This window comes from Callithrix jacchus, chromosome 5 (assembly GCF_049354715.1).
Source record: "Callithrix jacchus isolate 240 chromosome 5, calJac240_pri, whole genome shotgun sequence".
In the NCBI taxonomy this organism is placed as follows: Eukaryota; Metazoa; Chordata; class Mammalia; order Primates; family Cebidae; genus Callithrix; species Callithrix jacchus.
The window spans coordinates 5,088,656-5,114,860 of NC_133506.1; the positions used below are offsets into that span (position 1 = coordinate 5,088,656).

A 26,205-nucleotide genomic window follows, 5' to 3' on the forward strand; every position below is an offset into this window, starting at 1 on the left:
CCGCCTTGGCCTCCCAAAGTGCTGGGATTACAGGCGTGAGCCACTGCGCCTGGCCTACTGTACCTTTTCTATGTTTAGATATGTTTACATATACAAATACTATTGTGTTACATTTGCCTACAGTATTCAGTACATTAACATGCTGTACAGGTTTGCAGCCTGGGAGCAATAGGTTATACCATGTAGCCTAAGTGTATAGTAGGCTACAGCATCTTTATTTGTGTACATAAATGATGATGCTTGCACAAGGACAAAACCACCTGATGATGTATTTCTCAGAACGCTATCTCTGTTGTTAAGCAACTCACAACTATACATCTAAAATAGCTTCAGAATTACTTCATCCATACCGCTAAATAAACAAGTCTACTAAAAAGTGTTCGGGATTTGTTTGTGGTTTCCCCACTGACCCCACCTGAGAATGAGTAGTGTGTTCGTAAGTTATTTGGATTATGTTTTGTAGATCTTTCATAGCTTTATTCATTTTTGTCAACTCAACCCGTTCAACACTAAGTGTATTTTAAAATGCCTGTTGTTACCATGTCTCTACGTATATCCCCTTGCATGTCTTGTAGCTTCCGTTTTGTGTAAGTGGTTTTGTTATTTGATAAATGGATATTTATAATGTATCTTCATTACTTCATTAGGAGATAAGACTTTAATAGAAAAATTTTTTTTTATCTTGTTGATTGCTTTTTGGCTTGAATTATATTTTGTTACCAAGATCACAACTCCTGATTTTCTGTTGTTTTCATTTGGCTAGTAGATTCTTGTTCATATCTTTCCTTTAGTATTTCTGAATTTGTACTTTAAGAGTGTCTATAGATCTGAGTTTTAATTTGTGAGCTGATTAGTAAGTTCAAAATGCTTTTAATAAGTAAATTAAGGCTGGCGTGGTGGCTCACACCTGTAATGCCAGCACTTTGGGAGGCCAGGCAGGCAGATCACTGGAGGTCAGGAGTTCGAGACCAACCTGGCCAACAGGGTGAAACCCCATCTTTACTAAAAGTACAAAAATTAGCCGGGTGTGGTGGCAGGCACCTGTAGTCCCAGCTACTTGGGAGGCTAAGGCAGGAGAATCACTTGAACCTGGGAGGTGGAGGTTGTAGTGAGCCCAGATCGTGCCATTGCACTCCAGCCTGGGCAACCAGAGTGAAACTGTCCCAAAAAAATAATAATAATGGGCCAGGCATGGTGGCTCACACCTGTAATCCCAGCATTCTGGGAGGCCAAGGCGGGCAGATCACAAGGTTAGGAATTTGGGATCAGCCTAGTCAACGTAATGAAACCCCATCTCTACTAAAAGTACAAAAATTAGCCAGGCATGGTGGTTCGTGCCTGTAATTCCAGCTACTCAAGAGGCTGAGGCCGGAGAATTGCTTGACGTGGGAGGTGGAGGTTGCAGTGAGCAAAGATTGTGCCACTGTGCCACTGCACTCCAGCCTGAGTGACAGAATGAGACTTCATCTCAAATAGTAGTAATACTAATAAGTAAATTAAGCTCATTCACATTTATTGATATGGTTGATATGTTTGGTCACAGTTCTATCATATCATAATTACTGTGTACATTGCATTATATTTGCTATGTGTCTTTCTCTATTTGATGTACTTTCTTTTTTTTTTGTTTTTTTGTTTTTTGGAGACAGAGTCTTGTTCTTTCATGCAGGCTGGGGTGCAGTGGTGTGATCTCAGCTCACTGCCACCTCTGCTTCCCAGGTTGAAGTGATTCTGCTGCCTCAGCCTCCCAAGTAGCTGGGACTACAGGCATGTGCCACAATGTCCAGCTAATTTCTGTATTTTTAGTAGAGACAGGGTTTTACCATGTTAGCTTGTTAGCCAGGCTGGTCTCGAACTCCTGACCTCCAATCCTCCTGCCTCGGCCTCCCAAAGTACTGGGATTACAGGCATGAGCTACTGTACCAGGCCTCATTCTTCAATCTCTTGGTATTTAGGGAGTGTTATATTTTTGTTCTAGTGATTACCTTTGTATTAATAACTTTTATACTACCCTTAATTTCCTTTTATTCTTACTTAAGTTTTACTGGCTGGTATGTCAGTTTTAAGTTATATCCTTGACTCCTATATAACAGTCAATCATCTTATTCTATCTATTCCTTTCTCCTGTGTCCTCCAACTTCTTTTAGTTACATGCTTTCTCCTTTGTCAGAACATAAAATAGTTATATGTTATTCTTCTACTCATGTGCCTATTTTGTAGTCTTATACTTGTAATTTTTTTTCATGTTTTGAACTGGAGGCTCTGAGGATTTAAAAAATATTTGAAGACTTATAGTTTTACTAGAATATTTTCAGAGTTGACCTTGTGAGGTCAATTTTCCTTGCACCAGGTGGGCCTTTTTATTTATTTATTTATGAAAGAAGGAAAGAAAAAAAAAGGAGTGAAGGAGAGGAAGAAAGAGGAAGAAAAAGAGGGAACGAGAATGAAAATGTTGCTTTATTCTAAAAAAATGGGTATTAATAATGGCCAATCAATATTTCATTTAAACCTATGAGTAGGGGTGATGTGGTATTGACAAGAATGTATATTTTGTGTATTTAAAGTGGAGAGCTCTATAAATATTTATTGAGTTTACTTGTTCCAGACCTGAGTTCAAGTCCTGGATATCCTTATTTATTTTCTGTCTCATTGAGTCTAAGTCTCTATGTATCTGGGTGTTAGGATCGTTAGCTCCTATTGTTGCATTGATCCTTTTACCACTATATCTTTGTTGCTTTAATAACTATTTTATCAGATACGAGAATTGCAACTCCTGCTTTTTATTTATTTATTTATTTATTTTTGCTCTCCATTTGGTTGGTAAATCTTTCTCCATCCCTTTGTTCTGAGTCTTTGTGTATCCTTGCATGTGAAATGGGTCTGGATGTAGCATACCATTGGGTTTTGGCTATATCTTTTGATTGGGGGATTTAGTCGACTTAAATTTAGGATTACTGCCATTTGATGTTAACTGGCTATTTTATCCATTCGTTGATGTAAATTCTTCTTTATGTTGATGCTCTTTACTTTTTGGTATATTTTTAGAAAGGCTAATACTGGTTGTTCCTTTCTATGTGTAATGCTTCTTTCAGAAGCTCTTGTAAAGCAGGCCTGGTGGTAATAAAATCTCTGAGTACTTGCTTGTTCATAAAAGATTTTATTTTCCTTCAGTTGTGAAGCTTAGTTTGGCTGGATATGAAATTCTGGGCTGAAAGTTCTGTTCTTTAAGGATGTTGAATATTGGCCCCCACTCTCTTCTGGCTTGTAGAGTTTCTGCTGAGAGATCTGCTGTAAGTCTGATAGGCTTCCCTTTGTGGGTAACCTGACCTTTCTCTCTGGCTGCCCTTAGTATTTTCTCCTTCATTTCAACCCTGGTGAATCTAACGATTATGTGCCTGGGGGTTGCTCTTCTTGAGGAGTATCTTTGTGGTGTTCTCTCTATTACCTGGGGTTGAATATTGTCCTGCTTTGCTAGGTTAGGAAAATTTTTCTGAATATCCTGAAGAATATTTTCCAGCTTGGATTCATTCTCTCCGTCGCATTCAGGTACACCTATCAAACGTAAATTTGGTCTTTTCAAATAGTCCCACATTTTTTGGAGACTTTGCTCATTCCTTTTTATCCTTTTTTCTCTAATCTTGTCTTCTCGTTTTATTTCATTAAGTTGGACTTTGACCTCTGATATCCTTCCTTCTGCTTGAACAATTCGAGTGTTTAAACCTGTGCATACTTCTCAGAGTTCCTGCATTGTATTCTTCAGTTCCATTAATTCACTTATATTCCTCTCTAAGTTGTCTATTCTCATTAGGATTTCGTCAAACCTTTTTTCAAAGTTCTTAGTTTCTTTACATTGGGCTACAAAAAGTTCTTTTAACTCACAGAAGTTTCTTATTATCCATGTTCTGAAGCCTGATTCTGTTAATGGGATGCACTCGTTCTCCATCAAGCCTTGTTCCCTTTTTGATGAGGAACTGTGATCCTCTTTAGAGGGAGAGGCATTCTGATTTTGGGTATTCTCAGCCTTTTTGCGCCAGTTGCTTCCCATCATTGTAAATTTATCCACCTGTTGTCTTTGTAACTACCAACTTTCAAATTAGGTCTCTGAGTGGATGTCCAAGTTGTTAATTCCCAGGGCCGAAATATGAGCAACCCACTGCGCCAGCCAAAACAGCGGCGTTAAGACTGATGGTGCTTTTCTGCCCGGGAATCTCCAGTCTGGCTGCCTTCTTGAGTTCGTAATAGGCGACTCTGCCTTCCTGGAGCTCCAAACGTCGGTCAGAAGGGGAACCAATCCCATTTACTCTGCACCAAGAGCTGCCGCGCCGAGGTGCCGGCAAAACCGCCGCACTGGCCACAAGAGTTGTGCTGGTGACCCGTGGGGCTCCTCCACTGGGAATCTTCTGCTCCGTGAGCGACAAAAATTTGTCTGAAAGTGTGGCATCCTCTCGTTCTCTGCGCTTTCACTGGGAGCTGCAATCCCGAGATGTTAGCGATCAGCCATCTTGGATCGTTCAATCCCCAGGTGGGCCTTTTTAATGTGTAAATTAAACTCTGCTTTTTATCCACGGAAAGTTTTCTTGGATTTTACTTTTAAATATTAGTCTTGGCTGGGTGTGGTGGATCACCCCTGTAATGGCAAGAGGGAGCACAAGAGAGGGGGAACACACTCCCACAATAAAAAAGCCAGCCCCAGCCTGACAATAATGACATTAGTGCATTTATGCGACATTCTTAAAGATCTCTTGTCTGGTTTTTTTTTTTGGAGATGAAGTCTCACTCTGTCACCTAGGCTGAAGTGTGGTGATATAATCTCAGCTCACTGCAACCGCTGCCCCTCAGCAATCCTCCTGCCTTAGCCTCCCAAGTAGCTGGGACTACAGGCACTCACCACCATGCCTTGCTAATTTTTGTATTTTTTGTAAAGACAGGGTTTTGCCATGTTGTTCAGGCTGGTCTTGAGCTCCTGGGCTCAAGTGATCCACCCACCATGACCTCCCAAAGTGCTGGGATTACAGGCATGAGCTACCATCCCTGGCCACAGTCTCACTTCTTAATACTGTTACAATGCAGTTAAATTTCCACATGAGTTTTGGAGGGCACAAATATCCAAACCATACCATTCCACCTCTGGTCCCCCAAAACTAATTTCCTTCTCACATACTAAATATATTCATTCCATCCCAATAGCCAAAAGACTTAGCTCAGTATAGTACCAACTCAAAATCCAAAGTCTAGAGTCTCATCTAAATCATATAGATGGTATTCAAGGCACCATTAGTTCAGAGGCAAATTCCCCTCCAGCTGTGAACACCTGAAATCAAAACAAATTATCTAGTTCTAAAATACAATGGTGATTAGGCATAGGATAGACATTCCCATTCCATAAGGGAGATAGGCAAGAAGAAAGGAGTAATTGGTCCCAAGTAAGTCCAAAACCAGCAGAGCAAACAACAGTAAATTTTAAGGGTCAGGAATAATGTTCTTTGACTCTATGTCCTACCTCCTGGATACACTGGGGTGGGGTTGGGCTCCTAAAGCTCAGGCAATCCTGCCTCCATGGCTTTGCTGGGCTTAAATTGGAGTCTAAGCCTGCAATTCTCTCTGGAGAGCGCAGTGATGCTCATAGATTGGAGTCTCATGCCTGCAGTTCTCTCAGGCTGGCACTGCATGCTGGTAGCTCTGTAAGCTTTGGAGTCTCAAGGTGATCCATCCCCACAGTCCCACTAGGCCCAGTGGGGATTCTCTGCAGCACCTATGCTCTTGTTGCATGTCTCTGCAAGCATACTTTGAAATCTAGGTGAAGGGAGGCATGTTTCTACAGTTCATGCTCTCTGTGCACCTGCAGAATTATTACAGTACCACATGAATGCCATCAAAGTTTACAGCCTGTACTTTCCAGAGTAGCAGTCAGAGTGATGGCTGGAGCTGCACCTGGGCCTGCTTCAGCCATGGTTGGGGTGGCTGAGGAGCACTACACCTGAATGCAGGGAGCAGAGTCCCAAGCAGCCCTGGGTAGTGAGCCCATGGAGGGCACCCCAGGCCCATCCCCTGAAAACATTCTGATCTCCTAGAGCGCTGAGCCTGTCATGAGAGGGGCAGCCTTAAAGGTTTCCAAAATGTTTTAAGTGGTCATTCTCGCATTGTGTTGAAGAATAGCACCGGCTTCCTCCCACCCATACTAATCACTTTATCAAAGGGTCACTTGGCCACACCCTTGGTATTCTCTCCCAAACAAGTCTTTTTATTCATTACGTGGCCAGGCTGTGAATTTTCCAAATTCTTACATTCTGCTTCACTGCAAATTATAAATTCCTTTAAAAAACTATTTCTCTCCTCTCTTCTCCTATTTTACTAATTGCAGTTAAGGTAAGCCATGTGGACCAGCCATGGTGGCTCACACCTGTAATCCCAGCACTTTGGGAGGCCAACGCAGGCAGATCACCTGAGGTCAGGAGTTTGAGACCAGCCTGGCCAACATGGCATAACCCCGTCTCTACTAAAAGTACACAAAGTAGCCGGGGGTGGGGGCGGGCGCCTGTAATCCCAGCTACTCAGGAGGCTGAGGCAGGAGACTTGCTTGAACCCGGGAGGTGGAGGTTGCAGTGAGCCAAGATCACGCCATTGCACTGCAGTCTGGGAGATAGCGAGACTCTGTCTCAAAAAAAAAAAAAAAGAAAATAAAAGAAAAGCCATTGGCTCCTTCAATATTTTGCTTAAAAATATCTTCCTTCAGATACCCTAGTTCATCATGCTTAAATTCTGCTTTCCATATAGCCCTTGGGCATAGACACAAATTCAACTGAGTTCTTTGCCACTTTCTAACAAGGATGGCCTTTACTAGGAATCCTCATTTCTGTCTGAGAACCCATCAGAATTGCTGTTGCTGTCCATATATCTAACAACATTCGGATCAAGACCACTTGGGTAATCACTAAGAAGTTTCAGACTTTCTCTATAGCCATCCTCTTTTTCTGAACCCTCACCAGAATTGCCCTTAATGTCCTGTTCATGGCAATACAGGCTTTTTCAGTATTCACTTCAAAACTGTCCCAGTCTCTACCTATGACTGAATTGCAAAGCCACTTTCACTTTCTTCAGGTATTGGTTATAGCAACACTCCACTCTCTGGCATCAACTTTCTGTCTTAGACCGTTTTGTGCTGCTATAAAAGAATACCACAGGCTGGGTAATTTATAATGAAAATAAACTTATTACTTCACAGTTCTGGAGGCTGGCAAGTCCACGATAGAAGGGCTGGCATCTGGTGAGAGCCTTTTTGCTACGTCATAACAATGTATAAGGCATCACATGGCAGAAGGATAAAGAAAGGATGGAGGAGAAGGAGCAAGGAGGGTGAACCCACCCTTGCAATAATGACAGCAGCATTAGTCCATTCACAAGGGTGGAGCCCTCATGGCCTAATCACCTCTTAAAGGTCTCACCTCTTGATACTGTTACAGTGGCAACTAAATTTAAACATGGGTTTTGGAGGGGATAAATATTCTAGGAGAATTCTTGCTTATAGTAGTATGTCAAGTGCTGACAGGTTAAGTCCTACACTCACTCAAAAGCAGTGCTGGAGTTGGAAAATCTTAATTTTGCAACCATCATAGTAAGAACTGATTCAAGTAAAAATCATCAATAGATGAAAGATACATGCACATTCTTAAAGTATTTCCCCTACAGATTGCTTATTAGTTATAAGGGTAAAGTATGGAACTATCTCAATGAAGTGATCAAAATTAATAAGGGCAGATGGGAAAACATCAGGTAAACTAAAAATTAAAAGAATTCTATCACAAGAAAGAATTTTTTCCCCAAAATTATCAATGTCATAAAAGACAAAGAATGGCTGAGGAACTTCCAGATTAAAGGAGATTGTACTGAAGGAAAATAAATACTATATAAGACATTATTGGGTCAATTGTTAAAATTGTAAAATAGACAGTAGATAATGTATTGCATCAATATTAAAATATACTAAATAAGTTTATATAAGTGATAACTGTACCATGGTTACTTAAAAGAATATTCTTATTTGGAAATTCACAATGAAATATTGAGTAGAAAAGAGTCATAATGTATATGTATGAAATATACTCTGAAGTTGTGTGTATAAAAAATCGTATGTGTGTGCATGCATGTGTGTATACACTTGAAGAAAGAGAAAGAGTGAACACACAGGCACAAAATAATAAAGCAAAATGAGACAAAATATTAACAGAGATTGGGTGTATGGGAGTTCTTGCAATTTTTCTTACTAGTCTTGCAACTTTTAAGTTTTGAAATTATTTACAAATAAAAGTTTAACGAATAATCTATTAGATGCGTTTAATAACAGATTAGACTCAGCTTAATGCAGAATTGGTGAAATGAAAATTCAGAAGAAAATATACAGACTAAAACATGGAGTTACAAAATGATGAAAAATACAGAAAAGAATGTAGACGTCATAGGGGACATAGTGAACAGTTATAATCTTAGAAGGGTCAGAGAGAGAAAATGGGATACAAGCAATATTTAAGAATATAATTACTGAGAACGTACCAAAGCTTTATATACTTGATATCTTTATCTGGTTACAAATTCAAGAAATGCCACAAAGCCCAAGCAGGATAAATTGTACACCTAGGCATATGATTGTAAATCTATAAAAAGCCAAAGACCCAGAGAAAAATCTTAGAAGTAGCACAAGAAAAAAAGGCAGATCACCTGAGGTCAGGAGTTCAAGACCAGCCTGGCCAACATGGTGAAACCCTGTTTCCACTAAAAATACAAAAATTAGCTGGTCATGGTGGCATGGGCCTGTAGTTCCAGCTACTCAGGAGGCTGAGACAGGAGAATCACTTGAACCCAGAAGGCAGAGGTTGCAGTGACCTGAGGTTGTGCCACTGCACTCCAGTCTGGGCAACAAAGTAAGACTCTATCTTAAAATAAAATTAAAATATATGGCAATAAGAACACACACACACACACACACACACACACACACACAGAGAGAGAAAGAGAGAGAGAGAATGTGAGTGTGTATGTGTGTGTGTTGGGTGGTATTGAACTTAAAAGGGTTTTAAGGTCCTTGCATTGCCTGGGAAATAGTAAAAATTTCTATTTGATTCATGACATGATTTCCAGGGCACCCATTTTAAAGGATCATTTCTTTTTTTTTTTTGAGACAGGGTCTCACTCTGTCACCCAAGCTGGAGTGCAGTGGTGTGACCTAAGCTCACTGCAACCTTTGCCTCCCAGGCTGAAGTGATTCTACCACCTCAGCCTCCTGAGTAGCTGGGACTACAGGCATGTGCCACCATGCTTGGCTAATTTTTTGTAGAGATAGTATTTAACTATGTTTGCCAGGCTGGTCTCAAACTCCTGAGCTCAAGAGATCTATCTACCTCAGCCTTCCAAAGTGCTGGGATTAAAGGCATGAGCCACTGCACCTGGCCTTCCAGTTCTGGAGGTCAGAAGTGCAAAATAGGTTTCATAGGCTAAAGTCAAGATGTTGGCAAGGCTACATTCCTTCTGGAGCCTCTAAAGGGGAATCTGTTCTCTGCCTCTTTCAGCTTCTAGAAGCCATCTGCATTCCTTGCCTCATAGATCTTTCCATCTTCAGAGTCAGCAGTGTGGCATCTTTAAATCTCTCCCTGGCTCTGACTGTCCTGTCTCCCTCTTTCACTTATAAGGACACTTGTGATTATATTGGGCCCACTCAGATAATCCAGCATAATCTCCGTATCTCAAGATCCTTAATCACATCTGTGTAGTCCCTTTTGCCATATTATATAACATATTAACAGTTTCTAGGGATAGAACATAGACATCTGTGATGGTTAATTTTTATGTATCAATTTGACTAGGCCATGAGGTACCCATATATTTGGTCAGACATTACTATAGCTGTTTCTGTGAGGGTGTTCTGGATGAGATTAATATTTTGGTCACTAGACTGAATAAAGCAGATTGCCTTCTGAAATGTGGACACGCCTCACATAATTAGTTGAAGGCCTGAATGGAATAAAAGTAAAAGATAATTCTCCTGATTAATGGCCTTCAAACTGGAACGTCAGCTCTTGCTGCTTCTGGACTTCAGACTCAAACTAGGACATCAGTTCTGCAGATTTTGAACTTACCAGCCTTCATGATCATATGAGCCAATCATTATAATTAATAATTAATATATATCTCTCTCTATTTTTTTGGAGAACTTTGACTAATACATCTTGGAGGGGGCTATTATGACTACCAGAGACTGGATAACAAAATCCAATTCTATGCTGCTTACAAAAGATATACCTTAACTATGGGATTTAGATAATTTTAGGTAAAAGAATGGAAAAAGATATGACCTAAAAAGACAAACCAAAAGAAAACTGATTAACAAATATCAAAGTAAACTTTGAGGAAAGAAGCATTACTATAGATAAAGAGGATTCTTCATAATGTAAAAAAAAAAAAAAAAAAAAAATCACAGCTGGGAGTGGCAGCTCACACCTGTAATCCCAGCATTTTGGGAGGCCAAGGCAGGTGGATCACTTGAGGTCAGGAGTTTGAGACCAGCCTGACCAACATGGTGAAACCCCAGCTCCACAAAAAAATACAAAAATTAGCTGGCTGTGGTGGCACATGCCTGTAATCCCAGCTACTTGGGAGGCTGAAGCAGGAGAATCGCTTGAACCTGGGAGGCGGAGGTTGCAGCAAGCAGATATTGCGCCACTGCACTCCAGCCTGGGTGGCAGAGACATCATCCCCCTCCCCAAAAAAATCAGCTCAACAGGAAGATATAACAATTCCAAATGTATTTGTAGCTAATAACATAGACTCAAAATATATAAAGCATAAATGAACAGAACTACAAGAAAAACAGACAATTCCACTTTTTAAAATGTAGGATTTTAATATTCCTCCCACAGTAATAAAGAGACAAAAATATTTAATGTTGTAAAAGAATTAAGCAATATGGTTTACAAACTTGACCCTACTGAGTTAATTGAATGCTACTCACCAACTGCAGAATATGTAGTCTTTTTTAAAAAATTTTGTTTTGTGTAAACATAGTTAGGGAAGAATATATATTCTTTAAAGTGTATATAGAACCAAAATAGAACATGTACTAGGCCGTACAGCAAGGTTAAACACATTACAGAGGACAGAAATCATGTTTGAGAACAAACAAAATATGTTCTCAACACAGTGAAAATAAAATAGAAATCAATAACAAAATTTAAAAGTCACAATATATAGATATGACAAAGATAATAGAATATTTTGAGAATATTTTTTGATAACTTGAAAATTTAGATGAAATGAATGAATGCCTGAAAAAATGCAAACTACCTAAACTGACATAAGAAAAGAGAGAAAATCTGAATAATCCTTGTCTGAAAGAAATCAAATCAGTAATTTTTTTAATTAAAAAAAAATGTTTCCACAGGATCTCACTCTGTTACCTAAGCTGGAATGCAGTGGCATGATCTCAGCTCACTGCAGCCTCAACCTCCCCGACTCAAGTGATTCTCCCACCTCAGCCTCCCAAGTAGCTGAGACTACAGGTGCGTGCTTAGCTAATTTTTGTATGTTTTTTGTAGAGATGGGGTTTTACCATATTGCCCAGGTTGGTCTTGAACTCCTGAGCTCAAGCAAATTCCCAGGCTCATGTAATCCTCCTGCCTCAACCTCCCAAAGTGTTTGTATTATAGGCATGAGCCACTGCACCTGGCCTGAATCAATAATTTAAAACTTCTAGGCTTGGCATGGTGACTCACGCCTACAGTCACAACACTTTGGGAAACTGAGGTGGGCAGATCACTTGAGGTCAGAGACCAGCCTGGCCAACATGGTGACACTCTGTCTCCACTAAAATTTCAAAAATTAGCCAGTCATGGTGGTGCATGCCTGTAATCCCAGCTACTCAGGAGGCTGAGGCAGGAGAATCGTTTGAACCTGGGAGGTGGAGGTTGCAATGACCCGAGGTCACGCCACTGCACTCTAGCCTGGGTGACAGAGTGAGACTCTGTCTCAAAAAACAAACAAAAACACAAACAAACAACAACAACAACAAAAACTTCTAAACCAAGAAAGTGATAGCCTTGGATGTTGTTCATCAGTAGACTGATCTAAACATTCAAAGAGAAAACAATACCAATCTCATCCAAACTCTTCTTGAAAACTAAAAAAAGACAGAAGAATTTCCAACTCATTTTATGGAACCAACGTGACTTTTATATCAAAGCATAATTAGAGAGATGCAAATCAAAACTACATTGAGATACCATCTCACGCCAGTTAGAATGGCGATCATTAAAAAATCTGGAGACAACAGATGCTGGAGAGGATGTGGAGAAATAGGAACACTCTTACACTGTTGGTGGGAGTGTAAATTAGTTCAGCCATTGTGGAAGACAGTGTGGCAATTCCTCAAGGACCTAGAATAGAAATTCCATTTGACCAAGCAATCCCACTACTGGGTATATATCCAAAGGATTATAAATCATTCTATTATAAAGACCCATGCATATGTATGTTCCTTGCGGCACTGTTTACAATAGCAAAGACCTGGAACCAACCCAAATGCCCATCGATGATAGACTGGACAAGGAAAATGTGGCATATATACACCATGGAATACTATGCAGCCATAAAAAACGATGAGTTCATTTCCTTTATAGGGACGATGAATCTGGAAGCCATCATTCTCAGCAAACTGACACAAGAACAGAAAATCAAACACCACATATTCTCACTCACAGGCGGGTGTTGAACAATGAGAATACATGGACACAGGGAGGGGAGCATCACACACTAGGGTCTCTTGGGAGGCATAGGGGAGGGATAGCAGTGGGTAGGGAGGTTGGGGAGGGATAATATGGGGAGAAATGCCAGATATAGGTGACGGAGGAGGGAGGCAGCAAACCACATTGCCATGTATGTACCTATGCAACAATCCTGCATGATCTGCACATGTACCCCAGAACGTAAAATGCAATAAAATAAATAAATAAATGAAATAAATTGTGTGTGTGTGTGTGTATGAACATTACAGGAGAGGCTGGGAGCTATGGCTCCTCCCTATAATTTTGGCACTTTGGGAGACTGCGGTGGGCAGATCATTTGAGGAAGGCCAAACTGGGAGGATCATTTGAGGTCAGGAGTTTGAAATCAGCCTTGGCAACAATAGAGAGACCTTATCTCTATAAAACATTAAATAAAAGTCTAGCCAGGCAGGGTGGCATGCTCCTGTAGTCCTAGGTACCTGGGAGGCAGAGGCAGCGGGACTGCTTAAATTCAGGATTTCAAGGTTGCTATAAGCTATAATCAAGTCACTAAGCTACTACACTCCAGCCTGGGTGACAGAGCAAGACCTGTCTCTTAAAAAAAAAAAAAAAAAAAAAAAAAAAAAAAGAACATTACAAGAGAAAAATTACCTGTCAAATTCTTTAATTAATATAAATATAAAAATCCTAACAAAAATATTAGCATACCCAAACTAGCAATATATAAAAAGACTAATGCTCTGTGACCAAATTGGGTTTATTCCAGGGATACAAGATTAAAAAGTTACCATTCAAAAGATCAATCACTGTGGTTCATCATAAAATGAATAAGGTTCCTACAGCTAACAGTATACTAAATGGGGAAAAACTGAAAGGCTTTTGTCTAAGATCTGGAACAAGACAAGAATGACTGCTTTCACCACTTTTATTCAAGCTAGTGCTACTGTAGGATCCTTGGGGTGTCACTTTTCTGGCTGGAAACCTCTGTGGCTGGTGGCACCTTTGTCCAAGTTTTGCTCAGGCCTGCTGGGTTTGTTCTGCCCACTTGGCCTGGTAGGCTGTGCTCAGCTCACACTACTGGCCTAGATCACATGCCTGCCAAGGGCAAGCCAGGTGTGGAGTGGTGGCAGGTTTGTGAGTGAGCAAGCATGGGAGTCTGGCCACTGCACACAGTCAAGCATACCAGCTGCTACCATGGGGTGAGCAGCTCCAGGTGCTGACATGGGTGCTGACTCTCTGCAAGGTTGCAGCAGGACCAGGTGGATCACAAGTAGCTTCCATACCATCCGCTGGGGAATGTGGTGGCTCCCAGAAGCTTGGAGACTCCAGGAGTCACAGGGCCCCAAAGAGGGAGCCCTGGATCAGGGAGCTCCCAGGTCTGGGGTCCCCAGAGGGCCACAGCTCTTCTTTTCTTCTCTTCACCCTCAATGTGGTGAGCAAGGGGCATGTTTCAGCTCTGTTTGTGTTACACCTCTTTCAGTCCCACAATTTGGTAGGTCCCGAGTTCTTGTCCTGAGACCAGGAAGAATGAGCTATGCAGACAAGTTAAGCAAGGTGAAGAGGTGCTTTACTGAGAACAAAATAACTCAGTGGAAGCCCTGGAGTGGGGTGCTCCTCTCTGTAAGCAGATCATCCTGTCACCTCTGCAACTGTCAGGAGAGAGGAGGCCCTAGAGTGGGTAGCTTCTCTCTGCAGCTGGTCATTCTGACATCTGCTGCTCTCAGCAGAGAGGAGGCCCTGGAGTGCATAGTTCCTCTCTGCAGCTGGTTGTCCTGATATCTGCTCAGCTCTGGCTGAACTGGGGGCTTTTATGGGCTTCAAAAGAGAGGAAGTACACACCAATTGGTCCATGGGCAGCCATGGATGGGCCAGGAAAAGGCAACACTATTTCCCACTCTGGTCTGTGGAACTGGCAACCTGGCTCCAAGCCTTCAGACCCTCCCTTCTGCCCAGGAGCCTGTCTGCCTCCCACTGCTGTCAATGGCACCCAGGCTGCCCTGCTAAGGGCCATCTGCAGGCCAGTACCAAGCTGTCCTTGGCCCCTTCTCAGCTTCCCTCCCATTCTCATTGGTGTCCAAAATCCAGAGGGGCCCAAGGCAGCAGGGAACTGTCATATCAGCACTGCTCCAAGCATGCACACACCTGGCTGGGTTGCATCAGTGCCTGGGCTCAACCCAATCTTGCTCCAAGATCAGAGTGTGCTGGGTGTGGGGAGAGGCCAGGGAGTGGAAGAAGACTCCTCTGAGCCTGGCGGGTCAGGGAGACCTTCCCAAGCTGCTGAGAGTGTGGAGATGTTTGGCTCTGTAGCTGTGGCTTGGGCGGCTGCAGCTGCCACCTGGGAGGGTGGGGTTTCTACCTGCTCCTGGACCCTCCAAGAGCACAGGGAGGCCCAGGTCCACAGCCACAACTCGGCGAGCTCTAGATGCATCCATGAGAGCAGGCCTCCTGCCTGCTCTGTGGAGTGGGAGGCTTGAGTCTGCAGCCATGACTTGGGCAGCTACAGCTGCACCCAGGGAGCTCTCGCCCCACCAACTTGGAAGGGGTAGGGCTCCCACTTGTTGCCAGCTCCCGCTGGCTCTGTAGAGTATGCAGCTGGAGTGATGGCAGCAGCCACTTCAGATGGGCCACTGCTGCCATAAGTACTACAAGTCCTAGCCAGAGCAATTATATAAAAGAAAGAAACAGGCTGGGCGCGGTGGCTCAAGCCTGTAATCCCAGCACTTTGGGAGGCCGAGGCGGGTGGATCACGAGGTCAAGAGATCGAGACCATCCTGGTCAACATGGTGAAACCCCGTCTCTACTAAAGGTACAAAAAATTAGCTGGGCATGGTGGCGCGTGCCTGTAATCCCAGCTACTCAGGAGGCTGAGGCAGGAGAATTGCCTGAACCCAGGAGGCGGAGGTTGCGGTGAGCCGAGATCGCGCCATTGCTCTCCAGCCTGGGTAAGGAGAGCGAAACTCCGTCTCAAAAAAAAAAAAAAGAAAAAGAAAGAAAGAAACAAAGGGCATACATATTGAAAAGGAAACTGTCCAAACTGTCCTTGGTTGCAGACAATATGATCTTATGTTTAGAAAAAGACAAAGACTCCACCAAAACACTATTGGAACTGATAAGCAAATTGAGTAAAGTAACAGGATATACAATCAACATACAAAAATAGTAGTATAGCATTTCTATATTTCAACAGTGAACAATTTGAGAAAGAAAACAAAGCAATCTCTTTTACAATAGCTACAGAAAAAACACCTAGAAATAAACAACCAAAGAATGAAATGAAAACTATAAAACATTGATTCAAGAAATTGAAGAGGACAGCAAAAAATGGAAAGCCATCTCATGTTCATAGATTGGAAGAATCAATATTGTTTAAATGTCCATACTACTTAAAGTGATTTACAGATTCAGTGCAGTCCTTATCTATACACCAATGAAGGCCAGGTGCTGTGTATGGCTCATGCACATAATACCAGCACTTTAGGAGGCCAAGATGGGAGGATAACATGAGCCCAGGAGTTTGAGTCAGCCTAGGCACATAGTAAAACCCTATCTCTATGAAAAATAGAAAAATTAACCAGGCATAGTGGTGTACACCTGTACCCAGCTACTCAGGAGGCTGAGGCAGGATTAATTGGGCCCTGGAAGTAGAGGCTTCAGTGAGCCATGATCACACCACTGCTCTCCAGCCTGGGTGACAGAGGGAGACCTTGTTTCAAAAACAAAACAAACAAACAAAAATACCAATGATATTCTTCACAAAAATAGAAAAAAAAGGTCCTAAAATTCATATAGAACCACAAAAACTCAGAATAGCCAAAGCAATCCTGAGCAAATAGAAAAAAGCTGTAGGCAGCCAGGTGCAGTGACTCACACCTGTAATCCTAGCACTTTGGGAGGCTGAGGTGGGTGGATCACCCGAGGTCAGGAGTTCAAAACCAGCCTGGCCATCATGGTGAAACCCCATCTTAAAAAAAAAAAAAGAAAGAAAAAAGCTGTAGGCATCACATTACTTGATTTCAAATTATACTACAAAGCTCTAGTAACCCAAGCAGCATGGCACTGGCATAAAAATAGATACACAGACAAATGCAACAGAATAGAAAACCCAGAAACATGGCATTTTAGGCTGGATGATACAGAAAAAGAAAGAAAAAAAAACATTTAGAAGAAAAGAAAGCAAGGGGAAAAAAAAGAAAATCCACAAACAAATCTATATATTTACAGTCAACTAGTTATTGACAAAGGTGCCAAAAACATACACTAGGGGAAGGACAGTTTCTTCAATAAGTGGTGCTGGAAAAACTGGATATCCATATGAAGAAGAATGAAACCACACTCCCATTTCTCACTATATACGAAAATCAAATCAAAATGGATTAAAGATTTAGGTGTAAGACCTGAAACTATGAAACCACTAGAAGAAAACAAGAAAACATTGTGGAAATGCTTGAGGATATTGGTCTGGACAAAGATTTCTTGAGTAAGAACTCAAAAGCACAGACAACCAAAGCAAAAATGGGCAAATGGGATCATATCGTAGCAAAAACCTGCACAGCAAAGGAAACAATCAATAAAGTGAAGAGATAATGTACAGAATGGGAAAAATGTATTTGCACACTAGTCAACTGACAAGGGATTGATAACCAAAATATATAAGGAACTCAACTCACTAGTAAAAATGAATAAATAATCCAATTTAAAAATGAATGAAATATCTGAGTAGGCATTTCTCAAAAGAAGGCATACAAAGGGCCAACAGGTATATGAATAAATAGTCAATATCACTAATCATCAGGGAAATTCAAATCAAAACCCTGGTGAGATTTCATGTCATCTCCAATTAAAATGGCTATCAGCAAAAAGACAGAAAATATCAGCAGTAATGTTTGGGAAGAAGGAAAATAAGTTTAAAAAAATTAAAAATGCTGATAAGGATGCAGAGAAAGGGGGATGCTTGTATACTGTTAATGGGAATATAAATTAGTACAATCACTATGGAAAACAATATAGAGATTCCTCGGAGAGATCCAAGATGGCTGATCGCTAACAGTTTGGGATTGTAGCTCCCAGTCAAAGCGCAGAGAACGAGAGGACGCCACACTTTCAGACAAATTTTTGTCGCTCACGGACCAGAAGATTCCCAGTGGAGGGGCCCCACGGGTCGCCAGCGCGACTCTTGTGGCTGGCGCAGTGGTTTTGCCAGTGCTTCGGTGTGGCAGCTCTTCGTGCAGAGTAAACGGGAGGAGATTCCCGGGCAGAAGAGCACCATCAGTCTTATCGCTGCTGTTTTGGCCAGCGCAGTGGGTTGCTCGGATTCCAGTGCTGGGAATCAATAAACTGGGCATCCACTCAGAAACTTAACTAGAAAGGTGGTAATTGTAAAGATGACAGATGGATAAATTTATAACAAAGGGAAGAAACCAGCTTAAAAAGGCTGAGAATACCCAAAATCAGAACCCCTCTCCCTCTACAGGGGATTACAGTTCCTCATCAGCAACAGAACAAGCCCTGATGGAAAAGGACTGTGTGCTATTAGAAGTAGGCTTCAGAAGGTGGATGATAAGAAACTTCTGGAAGTTAAAAGAACTTGTTCTAATGCAATGTCAAGAAACTAAGAACTTTGAAAAAAGGTTTGATGAAATGCTAATGAGAATAGACAATATAGAGAGGAATATAAATGAACTAACAGAGTTGAAAAACACAACACAAAAAACTTAGTGAAATATGCACAAGTTTGAATAGCCGAATTGATCAAACAGAAGAAAGGATATCAGAGGTCGAAGACCTACTTAATGAAATAAAACAAGAAGACAAGAATAGGGAAAAAAGGATAAAAAGGAATGAGCAAAGTCTCCAAGAAATATGGGACTATGTGAAAAGACCTAATTTACGTTTGATAGGTGTACATGAATACGACGAAAAGAATGAATCCAAGCTGGAAAATACTCTTCAGGATATTATTCAGGAAAACTTTCTGAATCTAGCAAAGCAGCACAATATTCAACCCCAGGTAATACAGAGAACACCACAAAGATATTCCTCAAGAAGAGCAACCCCCAGGCACATAATCATTAGATTCACCAGGGTTGAAAGGAAGGAGAAAATACTAAGGGCAGCCAGAGAGAAAGGTCAGGTTACCCACAAAGGGAAGCCTATTAGACTTACAGCAGATCTCTCAGCAGAAACCCTACAAGCCAGAAGAGAGTGAGGGCCGATATTCAACATCCTTAAAGAACAGAACCTTCAGCCCAGAATTTCATATCCTGCCAAACTAAGCTTCACAACTGAAGGAAAATAAAATCTTTTATGAACAAGCAAGTACTCAGAGATTTTATTACCACCAGGCCTGCTTTACAAGAGCTTCTGAAAGAACCATTATACATAGAAAGGAACAACCAGTATTAGCCTTTCTAAAAATATACCAAAAAGTAAAGAGCATCAACATAAAGAAGAATTTACATCAACGAATGGATAAAATAGCCAGTTAACATCAAATGGCAGTAATCCTAAATTTAGGTCGACTAAATCCCCCAATCAAAAGATACAGCCAAAACCTAACGATATGCTACATCCAAACCCATTTTACAACCAAAGATACACAAAGATTTAAAACAAAGGGATGGAGAAAGATTTACCAACCAAATGGAGAGCAAAAATAAATAAATAAATAAAAAGCAGGAGTTGCAATTCTCGTATCTGATAAAATAGATTTCAAAGCAACAAAGATATAGTGGTAAAAGGATCAATGCAACAATAAGAGCTAACGATACATAACACCCAGATACATAAAACTCATAAAGAGATTTAGAATCAACAAGACAGAAAATTAATAAGGATATCCAGGACTTGAACTCAGATACGGAACAAGTAAACTCAATAAATATTTATAGAGCTCTCCATTTTAAATATACAAAATATACATTCTCCACCTTAAATACACAAAATATTGATTGGCCATTATTAATACCCATTTTTAGAATAAAGTTACATTCCTGTTTTCTCTCCCTCTTTTTCTTCCTCTTTCTTCCTCTCCTTCACTCCTTTTTTTCTTTCTTTCAAAAAAAAAATTAACCCCACATGAGTGAGAACTTGTGACATTTGTGCTTCTGTGTTTGTCTTATCTAACTTAACAGTGACCTCCAGTACCATCCATGTTGTTGCAAATGACAGAATTTTGTTCTCTTTTATGGCAGAATAATATTCCACTGTGTACATATACCTCATTTAAAAAAATTCATTTATTTGTTGATGGGCACTTAGATTGATTTCATATCTTGGCTATTATGAATAGGGCTGCAATAAACATGGGAGTACAGATACCTTTTTGATATACTGAATTCCTTTCTCTTGGATCTATACCTAGCAGTGAGATTGCTGGATCATATGGTAGTTCCATTTTTAGTTCCTTGAGGAATCTTCAGACCCTCTCTGTAAGCAGATCATCCTGTCACCTCTGCAACCATCAGCAGAGAGGAGGCCCTGGAGTGGGTAGCTTCTCTCTGCAGCCATTTTAACTGGAGATGACATGAAATCTCACTGGGGTTTTGATTTGAATTTCCCTGATGATTAGTGATATTGACTATTTATTCGCATACCTGTTGGCCCTTTGTATGCCTTCTTTTGAGTTAAAAAAAATTGATCTCATGAAGGTAGTAAATGGAATGGTGTTTTTGAGAAGGTGAGAAGGGTGGTAGGGAGGAAGAAATAGAGTAGGGTTGGTTAATGAATACAAAAATGCAATTAGAGCCTGGGTGTGGTGGCTTACGCTTGTAATCCCAGCACTTTGGGAGGCTGAGGCAGGCAGATCACTTGAGGCCAGGAGTTTGAGACTAGTCTAGCCAACATGGTGATACCCCATCTCTACTAAAAATTAAAAAAAAAAATTAGCTTGGTATAGTAGCAGGCGCCTGTAATCCCAGCTACTCAGGAGTCTGAGGGAGGAGAATCGCTTAAACCTGGGAGCAAGAGGCTGAAATGAGATGAGATGGCTCCACTGCATTCCAGCCTGGGCACCAGAGCAATATTCTCTCGCAAAAAGCAACACAAAACAAAATACAATTAGAATAGAAGAAATAAGATCTTGTGCTTAGTAGCACAATAGGGTGAGTATAATTAAGTATAATTTATTGTATATTTCAAAATGACTAGAAGAGTAGATCTGGAATGTCCCCAACACAAATAAATGATAAATGCTTGAAATAATAGATATTCCAATTATCCTGATTTAATCATTACACATTGCATGCTTGTATCAAAGTATCACATGTACCCATATATTGTATAACTATTATCTATCCATAAAAATAGAAGATAAAAAAATAAAATGAATAAAGTATAAAAATCACAGGCTAATTTTAATTGAGAAAAATGCATTTCATAAAAATCACCATCTTTAATGTTTAAAATTATATCAAACTAGGATGACAAGAAAAATTCCTCAATCTGATAAATAGTAACTACAAAAAGTAAGCTTCAGCAAACATCATATTTAATGGAAATTATTGAGTGCTTTCTTTCTATCAGAACTAAGATAAGGATATTAGTTCCCAGCTACTTGGGAGGCTGAGGCATGAGAATCACTTGAACTCAGGAGGCAGAGGTTGCAGTGTGCCAAAATGATGCCATTGTACTCCGGCCTGGGTGACAGAGTGAAACTGTGTTTCTCAAAAATATATTTATTTTTAATATAAAATTTTAATATTTATATGTAAAATATACAAATACATTTTATTTTATTTATATACATATGCATATAGAGCTATAGAAAAAATACTGTAAGGCTATTTTAATTTTTATTCAGCGTTGTTCTTAAGGTTCTAAGCAGTCCAATAAGTAAAGAAAAAGAATTTTTAAAATGGGCCAGGCGCAGTGTCTCATGGCTGTAATCCCTGCACTTTAGAAGGCCGAGACAGGCAGATCACCTGAGGTTCAGGAGTTCAAGACCAGCCTGACCAACATGGAGAAACCCTGCCTCTACTGAAAATACAAAATTAGCCAGGCATGGTGGCACATGTGTATAATCCTGGCTACTTGGGAGGTTGAGGCAAAAGAATCACTTGAACCTGGGAGGTGAAGGTTGCAGTAAGCTGAGATCATGCCATTGCACTCCAGCCTGGGCAACAAGAGTGAACTTTCATCAAAAAAAAAAAAAGAATTTAAAAAACAACTATCTGAAAGAAATCACTACACACATTACATGATTGTGAATCTATAGATAAACTATAAGAATTATTAAGTTAATTGAGTAGAGTTGCTCTATGCAAGGTAAATACACAATTTAAATTATTATTGTCAATATACCAGTCTCAAAAAAACTAAAAAAGGACATTAAAATATGCCACTTACGGCCGGGCGTGGTGGCTCATGCCTGTAACCCAGCACTTTGGGAGGCCGAGGCGGGTGGATCACCTGAGGTCAGGAGGTCGAGACCAGCCTGGCCAACGTGGTAAAACCCTTTCTCTACCAAAAATACAAAATTAGCTGGGCATGGTGGCACGTACCTGTAATCCCAGCTACTTGGAAAGCTGAAGCAGGAGAATTGCTTGAACTCAGGAGGCAGAGGTTGCAGTGAGTCAAGACAGCACCCTTGCACTGTAGCCTGGGCAAAAAGAGCAAAACTCCATCTCAATAAATAAATCAATAAAATATAATATGCCACTTATAAGGCTGGGTGCATTGGCTCATGCCTGCAATCCCAGCACTTTGAGGTCGAGGTGGGTGGATCACTTGAAGTTAGCAGTTTGAGACCAGCCTGGCCAACATGGCGAAACCCCGTCACTATTAATAATGCAAGGAATAGCTAGGCATGGTGGCATGCGCCTGTAATCCCAGCTACTTGGGAGGCTGAGGCATGAGAATCACTTCAACCTGTAATCCCAGCTACTTGGGAGGCAGAGGCTGCAGTGTGCCAAAATCATGCCACTGCACTCCAGCCCGGGTTACAGAGTGAAACTGTGTCTCAAAATATATATACTTTTTATATACTTTTTTAATATTTATATATAAAATATATAAATATTTTCATTTATACGATATATGTGCATACTATATATATACATATGTGACACTTATAAAAGAAATAGAAAATAATTACGAATAAATCCAGTGAATAATATGCCAGGTTTCTACATAGAAAACTATAAAACATTATCAAAAAATTTTAATAAGACTTATTAAATTTAATAACATCCATATTCATGGATCAGAAAATTTAACATGGTAAAGGCTTTCATATTAATTGATGTACATACTTAATATAATCCCAATACAAATTCCAGTAGGGTTTTTTTTTTGGTGGAATTTATAAAGTTATCCTAAAGTTTATGTGGAAATACAGAAGTTCAAGAATAGCCAAGACAATCTTGGGGAAGACTAGAGACATGAAAGACTTATTCTACCGTATATCAAAACTTACTGCAAAGTTACACTAATGGAAACAGGGTGTAAGTGGCAGAAAGAGAGGTTAATGGACAAATGGAAAAGAATGGAGATTCCAGAACAATATTAGATAGGCAATTGATTAATAACAAAAGTGGGAAATCACTAGTCTTTTCAGTACATGATGCTGGGTTGATTGAATATCCATACAGAAAAAAATAAAAGGGAAATTTGACCTCATATCATACCTGAAAATCAATTCCAGATGAAACAACATTGCCAGAATTACACTGCCACTCGCCACAATTAATCTAAATTAATTAAAAGTAAATAAAATTTAAAATTCATTTCATCATACGTATTATTTCAGACAAGATTGATACAATCATTTTGGAAAACTGATAATATCTGTAAAATACTCAGGGTGGTATGGCTGTAGACCATATGTACTATTTCAGTTGCTCAGTAGCCATATGTGGTTAGTGCTATTTCAAGTGCTCAATAGCCATTCAGTGGCTACATGTTGGACAATGCAGATATAGAATATTTCCATTACTGCAGAAAGTTCAAGTGGACAGTGCTTGCTGTTCTAGAAGATATAGAATATCTTTAAAACTGGGTAAGATAAAATTTGTTATATGAGATTTTAAAAAGGTACTAACCTTAAAAGAAAAGCTTGAACAATTGGACTTTATTAGATTATAAACTCCCTTTCAACAAATAACACTATAAAGAGCATGAAAATGCAAGACACAGAATGGTATGAGCCAGGACTGGGGTGAGGCAAGTGAGGCTCTTGCCTTGGACACAATTCTTTTTTTTTTTTTTTCCAAGTGCTTCTACATGGAAGGACACAATTCTTTAAGGGGGTGACAAAAATACACAGTAATCAGAAGAAATAAAAATTTAATCCATATTTTAAAAAATCAAATTTAATGCAAAAAAATCTATGGTGAACAAAATATCAAATTTTAAAATAAAGACAGGAATCAGTATTTTTATTTTTTATTTTGCCTCACCTTCAATATGACTTGACATAGCCTTGTCGGAGATGATATTTGCAACATGTACACAACAAAGAGCTCAAATCTGTATTTAAAGAACTCTTAGAGGTCAATAAAAATGTCAGACAACCCAATAGAAAAAAAGGTTCGGGGGGAGGACTCAAGATGGCGCTGTGAGAACAACCCAGGATTGAAGCTCTCGGTCAATGCGCGGAGAAGGTGAGTCAGGGCCGCATTTCTAGACGAATCTTTGTTGCCCACAGAACGGGGAAATTCCCAGGTATAAAAGAGATGTGGGACGCCAGGCAGAGGCTTTGGCCAGTGTGGCGGCGGCCAACGTGGTAGCGCAGCAGTGCTACACAGCGCTCCGCACAAACTGCACTGGTCCGTGTGCCCTGTTGAACCGGCAACCTGTGACTTGAGAGGGCTGAGCTTGAGACTGAACGGGACTTGGACAGTGAGCTAGCCCAGGAGATTCCAGGGACACAGTGTTTGGGGTAGCACAGTGGGACAAACAAAACAGCGATTCCAAACGCTCCCCGTGGAGAGGTTCCCTGAGGGCACAGCTCCGTGGGGGAGGGGCGTCTGCCATTACCGAGGCAATCACCCCTACTGAGGTGCACGCCCATTGCTGACGCAGCCTGCTGTTGCCGAGGCAACCCGCTACAACAGAGAGCCTCTGCTGCAGGGTGTAGCCCGTGGCAGCAGGGCAGAGACTGCAGCAGAAGGGAAGAGCCTGCAGCAACAGGGCGAACCTCACACCAGCAGGGTGGAGCCTCGGCAGGCAAATAGTGACTAGACTGCCTCCTAGCTGGGCAGGACAGCACAGCGGACACTCAAAAATAAAGCCCCAACCCCCTCAGACAGAGCATCTGAGAAAAAAAAGGGTTTTTTAATGAGTTCTGTTGCAGCAGAATTAAACATAGCAGCCTAACAGCCCTGAATGAACAACAGAGCTCACAGCTCAGCAATTGAGCTCCTATAAAGTACAGACTGTCTCCTCAAGCAGCTCCCTGACCCCTCTATATCCAAAAGACTGACATTTGGCAGGCATCATTCTGGGACAGAGATAGCAGAAAAAGAAACTGGTAGCATCCCTCACTGTTCTGCAGCTGCTATAGGTGAACCCCAGACAAACAGGGCCTGGAGTGGACCTCAGCAGTCATACAGCGAAGGGGCTAGACTGGTAGAAGGAAAACCATGTAACAGAAATACTTCATCATCAACAATCTGGGTGTCCACTCAGAGACCCAATCGAAAAGTCAGCAACTACACAGACAACAGGTGGATAAATCCACAAAGATGGGAAGAAACCAGCACAAAAAGGAGGAAAACACCCGAAACCAGAACACCTCACCTCCTAGAAAGGACCAAAACTCCTCACCAGCAAGGGAACAAAGCTGGACGGAGAATGACTCTGACGAAATGACAGAATTAGACTTCAGAAGGTGGATAATGAGAAACTTTTGTGAGCTAAAAGAACATGTTTTAAATCAATGCAAAGAAACTAAGAACCTTGAAAAAAGATATGAAAAAAGATTCGAGGAAATGATAAGAATGGATAACTTAGAGAGGAATATGAATGAATTAAAGGAGCTGAAAAACACAATACGAGAACTTCACGAAGCATGCACAAGTTTCAATAGCCGAATTGACCAAGCAGAAGAAAGAATATCAGAAGTCGAAGATCAACTCAATGAAATAAAATGAGAAACAAAGATCAGAGAAAAAAGCACAAAAAGGAATGAACAAAGTCTCCAAGAAATGTGGGACTATGTGAAGAGACCTAACCTACGTTTGATAGGTGTACCAGAATGTGATGAAGAGAATGAATCCTAGCTGGAAAATACCCTTCAGGACATTATCCAGGAAAATTTCCCCCACCTAGCAAGACAGGCCAACACTCAAATGCAGGAAATACAGAGAACACCACAAAGATATTCCGCAAGAAGAGCAACCCCAAGGCACATAATCATCAGATTCAACAAGGTTGAAATAAAGGAGAAAATACTAAGGGCAGCCAGAGAGAAAGGTCGAGTCACCCACAAAGGGAAGCCCAT

At 40.8% G+C, this 26,205-nt stretch overlaps 1 protein-coding gene across 37 annotated transcripts in view; it reads right to left on the reverse strand.

Moving 5' to 3' along the window:
• ASIP (agouti signaling protein) overlaps positions 1 to 26,205 on the reverse strand; it is a 210,955-nt gene that overhangs the window by 83,351 nt on the left and 101,399 nt on the right. For 13 of the 37 annotated variants that reach the window (XR_013535039.1, XR_013535036.1, XM_078371091.1 and 10 more), the window contains one exon: positions 22,265 to 22,362. The exons of 12 other annotated variants lie outside the window; for them this stretch is intronic. Coding sequence is in view for 10 of the 25 variants with exons in the window: in XM_078371091.1 (XP_078227217.1) it covers positions 22,265 to 22,362 (98 nt within the window). In the remaining 15 variants the exon portion in view is untranslated. Of the gene's footprint in view, positions 1 to 3,027; positions 22,363 to 23,389; positions 23,453 to 26,205 lie in introns of those variants that run through there. 12 more of the 37 variants (XR_013535050.1, XR_013535048.1, XR_013535047.1 and 9 more) reach the window with 3 other exon arrangements.